This window comes from Trichophyton rubrum, assembly GCF_000151425.1.
Source record: "Trichophyton rubrum CBS 118892 genomic scaffold supercont2.1, whole genome shotgun sequence".
Classification (NCBI taxonomy): Eukaryota; Fungi; Ascomycota; class Eurotiomycetes; order Onygenales; family Arthrodermataceae; genus Trichophyton; species Trichophyton rubrum.
The window spans coordinates 669,236-677,506 of NW_003456428.1; the positions used below are offsets into that span (position 1 = coordinate 669,236).

An 8,271-nucleotide genomic window follows, 5' to 3' on the forward strand; every position below is an offset into this window, starting at 1 on the left:
GGAGGCGTCGCTTTTGGCGCCTCTGGTTGGCTGGATTGGGACGCGCTAGCGCAGGAACCGCGCGCTAGTGGTGACTAAGCAGCCCCCGAAAAGAGACGTCAAGCCAAAGCTACGGCGAGGGGAGACGTAAAAACAGCCAATAACTAGTTCGATCGGTTATATCGCGTAGGGGGGGGAGTTTCTGAGGCACTAAGGAGGTGATAAAAATAGAGCTGGCGAATGCAAGAAAGCTGCATGAAATTTATATGGAATATTAAGGGGTTAAACGGGAGAGACTAAGGAATCAATAAAGATATTGGATGGGTAACATCAGCCTCCACCATACAGCGCCCAACCAACAAGCCAACAAACCGACAGACTGACCCCTTGGCTACATGCAAATAGATGAAAGAATAAAAAATGCCCGCTAGACGATTTATGCCACGCTTTGTTTGTTTGTTCGCTTGTTGAAGAATGAGTTTCTTTTTTTTTCCGTTTCTTTTCTTTTGGATGAGGAGAGAAGTGATAATGAAGGAAAAGGAGATAGAAGAGTTTGGATCTGGTATTTATGAAACTGGACCTGGAAGCAGTATGGCTTGGTAAATAAGAAATGTAAACTGACTCAGACAGAAACAGTACGGAGGACATGTAAATAAATCGACGGTGATGGGAAAAAAAAGGTCCCCTCCTTGCCCTTCTTTCTTTTGCTTTTAATTCTTTTTTTGGTTTTGGGTGTTTTTCTTTTTTGTAGTTGGAATGAATTATTCCTCTTTACCTTGTATGCGTGACCGGTAGACCGGGCGGAGTAAAGCAATATGAAGCATGCATTGTGCTTGACAGATAGAAGGAATGATAATGGGAGCAAGCAAGGGGGGAGGGAAGGCTAGAACGCAGAGTTGAATGGAAAAGGCCCACTAAACGTAAAACGGAAATACTCGCGGGAAAGGGAAGTAGAGAGAAGAAAAGGCGAGAGGAAGATAAGGTCCTCATCAGATAGCCTGAGATTGATACCTTGAGGCGTGTAGATGAGGAAAATGAGAAGACGGACAAGGGCCGATACAAAAGGCACAAGCATAAGTAGGTTGTTTAGTATGTGCAAGTGGCATCAAGTCATATACTTCATGATCAGGGAAGGGAAGATATCACAAAAAAAAAAAAAAACAAAAGGGAAAGAAAAGGGCATGAATGTTGTGAAGAAAAAGGCCAGGCACAAACGCATCAAAGAAGTGAGAAGAAAGTAACTTCTCCTAGCGATGTTTAGATCATGTGAGCAGTTGTGTTATTCACTTACTCCCCCGACGCTTCACATCTCAAAGTGATAGTCGTCATGGAAGATACCTGCATCAGCATCGCCGTTTGATACAGTGCTTGTGCGCTCAACTCCACTCATGCGATGGCTATGGTCGGGACCAGCACTATGGCCTGTGCCAGCCTTGCCACTACCACCACTAGTTTTATGAGGTTGCACCCATTGCTCAGGGAAGTCTTCTTCCATGTAGTCGTCGGCCGTATTACTGGAGTAATTCTCACCATGGCTCATATGATGCTCCATCGAACTCTCGTTGACAAAAGTGAAACCTTTAAAGTTAGCTTGCATGCCCGGGGACAGCGGTGTACCAGCGGGATTCAGCCCATTCGCCAATGCAGCGGCTCTCGCGTTCAGGGAAGCAGATTGTTCCAGGGCAGTGGTAAACTCGGGGTCAAAGTACGAAGTATCCATGACAGATGTAAGTGTTGGTTTGAAGGGAGGGATAACGCCCTTGTTGGCTAGAACGACCCAGTCGATGTCGTGGAAAAATGGGTGTGCCATGAGCTCCTTAGCGTCATCCCGGTAGCCAAGACGGTGTTCAGGGTTGCGGTTCAACAGACCCTTGACGAAGTTGCGGCCTTCAGCGCTGAGGGCGTCGCGAGGGAACCGAACCTTGCCGAACGCGATGTTCTTGTACATCTGCTGGGTATCCTCGGCGTAGAACGGGCTCCAACCGCAGCACATTTCAAACACAAGGACACCCAGGGACCAGAAATCAACCATTTTAGTGTACCCGGTCTCGTTAAGTAAGACTTCAGGAGCGAGATATTCGGTTGTACCACAGAAGGTATTGGTGGTGTCATCCTTGGTGAGATTGGCCTTAGACAAGCCGAAATCGCAGAGAGCTATGTGCCCGTTGGCATCAAGAAGAATGTTCTCAGGCTTCAGATCGCGGTACACAATGTCGTGGTCGTGAAGATGCTGTAGAGCAAGGATTAATTCGGCAATGTAGAACTTCGCGCGAGCTTCGAGGAATCGCCCTTCCTTCTGGAGATGCCAGAACAGCTCGCCGCCCGACATGTAGTCTGTGACAAGGTACAAATCTGTAGGAGTCTGGAAGGAAAACTTCAGGCCAACGATAAATGGAGAATCCGTCATGGCGGTGCGGACGAGGATGTTTCTCTCTCCAAGGGTATGGGCAATTTCCTTTTTCTGAATTATGACTTTCTTCGACAATACCTTCATAGCATAAATCCGTTGAGTGTCTTTCTTTCTCACCTGGTACACCTGACCAAAAGTACCCTTGCCGATAAGCTTGAGAATCTGGAAGTCGTTCGGACCAAACTGTTTTTTGTCGGTCTTCTGGAAGCTCATTTGAAGGTATATCTCTCCCGACACTGGGCCCTGACCGTGGGCGAGTGGTTGGAGAGGATACCATCCCGACAATGTGGTGTGGTCGTCCTTTAGGTGGAGTGATAGTTTCAAATGGCCGAGGAAGGCCTCATGATTTGAACGGTCATAAACAGACACGTCAAGTTCCGACTGATGTCCAAGTACGTCACTATATATCGATTAGTAAAGAAAATAAGATAGCAATAAAGAGGAAAGGAATGCACGCGCAACGCACAAGACGGCATCGTGATTCCACTGTGGATCAGTCACTTCAATAGGCCCGTTACTATGCCCCCCATCCAACATGCTGTTGTGGCTGCTCTGTCGACTCTTCATTGGTATGGCCATGGGACGTCCGGAATCACTGTTCGACCGCTGAATTGGCACTGATCCTAGCGCTTCGAGTCTATTTCTAGAACCAGCCCCATGGCCAGCCATACTAGCAGTCTGGCCACCCTTCTCATCTGTCTTTGCACCCTTGGAGATGTACTCGTTCCATTCAAAAACGCAAACGACATACGGATCAACGCTAGGACGAAGGCCACGTCCTTCAACTATTTTGACGGTTAGTTTTCCCTTTAGAGAGGCGGTTACCGGTACGCCGGATTCCTCCGAGGCTCCACTGGATCTAGAGGAGGCCGAAGGCTTGTTTGATTTGCTTTTCCGCGCATTTGACGAAGAGGCGGCCGAGTGTCTTCCGCCCTGAGAGCTGCTGTCTGGGGTATTGTTACCCTGGTGAGGGGGAGAATGCTCTATTATCGACCTAGGGGGGTCTCTCTTCTCTGCGGCATCGGTTTCATTGGACATTGCACGGGGGGTGAGAGGAGGTGTGTTCTTTGTCCGCGGGCCCGCGGCCACGCTGTCTGTCAGCTTTCCCAGATCCTCGCAAGAGCTGGAGATTGAGTGAGGGTGATGAAGGTGGTTATTATGATTTTGGGAGGAGGATTTGGAGGAAGATAAGAGGGAGTTGGGTTGTGATAATGACTGTGAGGAAGGGCGGGAAGGTTTAGAAAAATGGGAAGCCATGACGGCATCTGGGGAGACACTGGAGACAGGAAAGGAGGTATGTCGTTTGGACTTCTGCTTTTGTGAGGACTTGGAGAATATAAGGTTCTTTAGGGCGCGGTAAACCGAGCTCACTCCGGTATCAACTTCTGGAGCACCATTCTCGGCCTCTTCAGTGTCCCTATGGGCGATGGAACAAAACGAGGAGCGGGGAGGAGTCGGTAGAGGATTGACAGCAACAGCACCAGCATTAGCATCATTAGCATCAGCGCGGCCACCGCCACCGCTACTTGTATGCATGGAAGGGGCAAGGAAGTAGTCCTTGTCCGATATCACCTCGAGACTCTGTGCGGTGGGAGGACGAGAAGGTGTGCTGACAGGTGCTGAGTTCTGACAACCACGGTCCAACGGATTGGTCGACTCAGTGAGTGGAGGGGAATGTGATGTTGAAGTAGGCGGTTTCAAAGCATCCGATAGTATTTCCTGCTGTTGTGTCTCTCCGGTCTGCTGGCAAGGATCCCCAACAGCAACCACACCATCATCACTACTATGCTTCCCTGGGGTATGATGGGTAGAACAAGAGGAAGAAGACATGGAATGAGGAGGAGGAGAAGAAGAGGAGGAGGAAGAAGGTCGTATACTGGTGGTGGTAGTGGTAGGGTTTGAATTAGAATCGGAACCAGCACCAACCTGTGCAAAGAAACTAGGCATGATCCCGGGGACGCGCTTGTCGGACGGATCGGGCTGCGGCGTTGCGATCCCGGTAGGCGTTGAACCCATCGACCCTATCTGGTCTTGGGAGTCATCTCCATGCTTTTGACTGTATATAGGACGCGGGTTAGCCATCTGAAGTTGTAGCAGTGCATGAGCAGCAACAGTGGACAGAACAGCAACCAGCAAATTGAGGGCTAAAAAACAGGGCAAAGAGAGGAAAGGACAGGCAGCCTGAGCATCCTGAGGCTGAACGGCTTGCTTGTTCCGGGTGCAGTCGTGGTTTGATGGCGAGCTAGCCAGCGATCTTGCTGCTGCCGTGGTCACCGTCGCTGTGGCTATTGCCGTGGCATGGGAAACGAAAAGCTGGGGTGACAGCTTGGTGGCGTTTTCCCTTCCCCCCAGGCGGAGATAAAGCGGTCTCTGGTCTTGCAGCGTAGCTCTTGTCTGGACGCGGAGATGAGAGCCGGTCGACAGGAGGAGGTGCTGGACTTTTCCTTGCCACCGTAGTCTCTTTCTACTTTGTCGCCGTCGCCGTCGCCGTCTTCTTCTTTTTCTTCTTGTTCTTCTTCTTTTCGTTCTTCGCTGTTCTCCGTCGTTCGAATGACGCTGGGGGTGACTCGATGTGAGAGCCAGCCCTTTTGTCTCACGCGCGGCACGAAGGGCAGCCAGGTGTACAGCCGACGGCGGTCACCGTTACGACCGTTGGACAAGAGGTACAAAGGGGGAAGACGACACAGCAGCAGTAGAGGGGAGAAATGGAGAAGAAGAATAATAATAGTAATAATACAGAGACGATATAAAGAGCGAGACTCACTTCTGAAGCATCGCTTGCCGCAACAGGTCTGCGTGGGCATGGGCATTCACTCCTCCAAACTCCGCCATGTCCTCTTCGTGCGGGTTACCTGCTGTCCATCCACGAGCCACGCTCTCCGTGCTCTTCCCTCTGGTTTCTTCCCGGTTACTGAGCTTTTGTCTCGGTGTCTCTGTCACTGTCTCGCTGCTGGTCAGGCCGACTTTCTCGCTGACGTCGTCCGGGGGAGAGGGGGGGGGCAGGCGCTGGTCCGGGGCTGGCTGGGAGGGGTGGTGGTGATTGGCAGCGAGGCCAGCGCAGCGCAGGATGCAAGCGGTGGCGAAGGGCAAAGGGAGGCTGAACCTGTTCGACAGCAAAGCAACTTCAGACCGCCAGACAGGCCTGAGTCAAGCAGCGGGAGTCGGCGTAGTGGAGGATGTAGCGAGATGTAGAGCAGAGAAGATGGAGCGAAGGAGACGGAGAGAGGAGAGAAAAAAAATATTTTGGTGGGAGAAGGGAAAAAAGAGAAGGTTAGGTAACCAAAGGCGGAAGTCTCTTTTTTTTTTTTTTATATATAGATAGGAGAGGGACAGGACAGGACAGGACAGGACAGCGAGGGCAACAGATAGCTTCCGCTGCTCAGCGTTCTTATTCTTATTTCCTTCTGGCTGCTTCTTCTTCTCCTTTTTTATTTTGATGGTTAGTGTTTCGGACCCAGAGGAGGAGACGGAACCAGCAGAGACAGGCGGCAAAGGAGGTCCGCCGTGGTGGAGGAGAGTCGATGGGACCTGATCCACAGACAGGACGATGTCAGGCAAAGTTGACGTTTGAAGATGAAGTCAAGGTGAGGGTTGAAAGTGGGAGGAAGAGAGAGAGAGAGAGACTACGCGGATATCAAAGGGAAGAAAAAGGAGGGCTTTTCTTTTAGTTGGCCTGCTCCGTCTACAGCTACGGCTAACGAGGATTTACTAGAAAGGGTCAAGAGAGCCAGCCTCAGGAGACAAGCGTTGCACCAGTCAGTCATACCTGCAGATAAAAATATACATCAAGGAGGCAGAAGAGCCAGAGAAGTAGCAGCAGAAGAAGAGAAAATGTCGGATGATCTAGCTCGCCTCCGAGCTGTGCAACCACTGGCAGCCGGGCATCAAACATCACCAGGCCGTCAGGGGAGAGAGAGAGAGAGCAGTAGAAGAAGAGAGGGCCATCTAAGAAGAACGACGATGACGGCTCAGCTCGTGAAACGGTCATCTCGACGTCTCTTCATCGTTGATTGTCCTCTTCTTCCCTCCGAGTCCTCGCGGGTGTCGCCGACCAACTGCCGAACTCGGCCGTTCCTGCAACTGCCTTCCGTCTTAATCTCCCGGACGTCCTTCATGTCTGCTGCCTCGATCCTCTGTCTGATCTCTGCCTGAAAGAAGCAAAACTAGTGGTTTAGCTGGTTACATCATGGTATACATGCATGCATGCAGTCGATACCTGCAAGTCACAACGGGTACATGGGAAGTCACTTAAGATACGGTAGTTATCTACATACCGAGCTGAAATAATACCGCGGGGTTCGAGTCGCAGGAAGAAAGCAAAGCAAAGCAGAGGGGAGAGGGGAAGCAAGAAAGAAAAAGAAAAAGGGAAAACGGAGAAGATGCTCAAGACAAGACGGTGGATTGGCCGGCACTTGAGGCGAGACGAAGATGAGATGCATCAAGGTCGAGTATTTGTCCCACCAGCGTATATGTCAAGTACATCGCAGTACAAACAAGACGGCCATGACTAAGACGAGAGTGCCTGGCCCGCAAGCTTCCCTTCGGCATGGAGAAAGAGAGCCCTTGCCCTGGACGATGAGAGGCCCGGGAGAAAGTCGCACACCCGTTTGGCCGTTTGGTTTCCATGGGACGAGGTCGCCGAGAGATGAACGTCCTGTCCTTTCCATGGCTCTGCTGGAGTCTCTTTTTTTCCCCTGTCTGTGGCCATTGCCGCTGAACAATCCTTTTCGCCTCTCTGACTAAGTGGGAGCTCGGTAGTTACTCCGTCCCACGTCCACGTTGATCGGATGTGCCGATGGAGAAGTCGGGATGTGGTGATTCTTGCTGTGGGTGAGCGTAGAGACCTTGTAGTCCCAGAGTGCCCGCTACCTGTTTCTACCAACTATACTTCTCCAGACCTATTATCACTACCATGTAACTGCCATGACCATCATGATCATTCTTCCTACCACCACTACTGCTTCTGTTTCTTCCTCTACTCCCAGCTCTATCAGCTCTCTGAAGATGCTTTCTGGCACGTGGTTTTTATTATTAAGCAGCGCACGTGACATCACGTGTTCAGAAGTTAAAGCTTGACGATGTTGCAAAAAGAAGATAAAGACGACGAAGAGAAGAAGAAGAGAGTAAAAGAAAAGAGACAACGGCTCTCACCATTGACAGGCCTATATTCTATTGCTCACTGGAGCCTCGATCTCCAAGAGCATGGCCCGAAAAGTCAGGGCGGCTGCAAGGGCGGCTGCCGCTTCGCTCAGTAAGTAGACGACGCGGTTAGATAGTCAATGGGCAAAAGAGCTAACATGGGAAATAGAATCCACGCCGCAGCAGCTTGAAGAGTCTGACACAGAGATGACAGGCATGGCCTCGCCTCAAAAGGATACTCGCGAAGATGAAGCGGATGATGACGCCGAGGGAGAAGGTGAAGGCGAAGGCGAGGAAGTTGCGGACGACGATGAAGTTGACGAGGACGAGAGAGACACGCCGAGGACACCTATTGAGGGCGAAGAAGGGATGACACCCACCGCAGACAACGAGTCTGAAGGAGGCGCACAGGATACACCGTCTCGGCCTTCCAGCACGGCGGGTCGAGGCGGCAGCAGCATGCTCGGGCGACCCCCACGACGACGGCGCATCGGCCGTCCTCCAAAGAACAAACCAGCCGACTGGGACGCAGAAGAAGGCACAGGAACGCCGACAGGAACGGGCAGGACAGGCACTCCAGATACACCGGGAGCACGGTCTGGTGCGAACACACCCGTCAAGCGTGGCCGGGGTCGAGGCCGACCTTATGGCGGCGGAGCAGGAGGTAGCGGTGGCGGCGCAGGAGGAGGAGGGGGAGGGGGAGGAGCTGGTCGTTGGGGCCCCAAGTCGCGCGGCAGCTCGGC

General features: G+C 51.7%; 3 protein-coding genes across 3 annotated transcripts; 2 read left to right on the top strand and 1 right to left on the bottom strand.

Moving 5' to 3' along the window:
• Nucleotides 1-170: 170 nt before the first annotated feature.
• On the bottom strand, nucleotides 171-4,838 carry TERG_00258 (AGC/AKT protein kinase). The gene is made up of 2 exons (XM_003238222.2): nucleotides 2,856-4,838; nucleotides 171-2,789 (listed from the first exon to the last, which is right to left on the bottom strand). Exons 1-2 carry the CDS (start codon nucleotides 4,469-4,471, stop codon nucleotides 1,283-1,285), a joined length of 3,123 nt encoding a protein of 1,040 aa, XP_003238270.1. The 5' UTR covers nucleotides 4,472-4,838; the 3' UTR covers nucleotides 171-1,282.
• Nucleotides 4,839-6,220: 1,382 nt separating this feature from the next.
• TERG_11532 (uncharacterized protein) lies at nucleotides 6,221-6,541 on the top strand (the record flags this gene model as incomplete). The annotated part of the gene is made up of 1 exon (XM_047750635.1): nucleotides 6,221-6,541. One exon carries the CDS (start codon nucleotides 6,221-6,223, stop codon nucleotides 6,539-6,541), a length of 321 nt encoding a protein of 106 aa, XP_047605035.1.
• A 984-nt stretch (nucleotides 6,542-7,525) lies between these two features.
• Nucleotides 7,526-8,251, top strand: TERG_11533 (uncharacterized protein; the record flags this gene model as incomplete). Its single annotated transcript, XM_047750636.1, has 2 exons — nucleotides 7,526-7,640; nucleotides 7,698-8,251. Coding segments are annotated over exons 1-2 (603 nt in total), but the record flags the coding sequence as incomplete, so codon positions are not given.
• Between the last annotated feature and the right edge of the window lie 20 nt (nucleotides 8,252-8,271).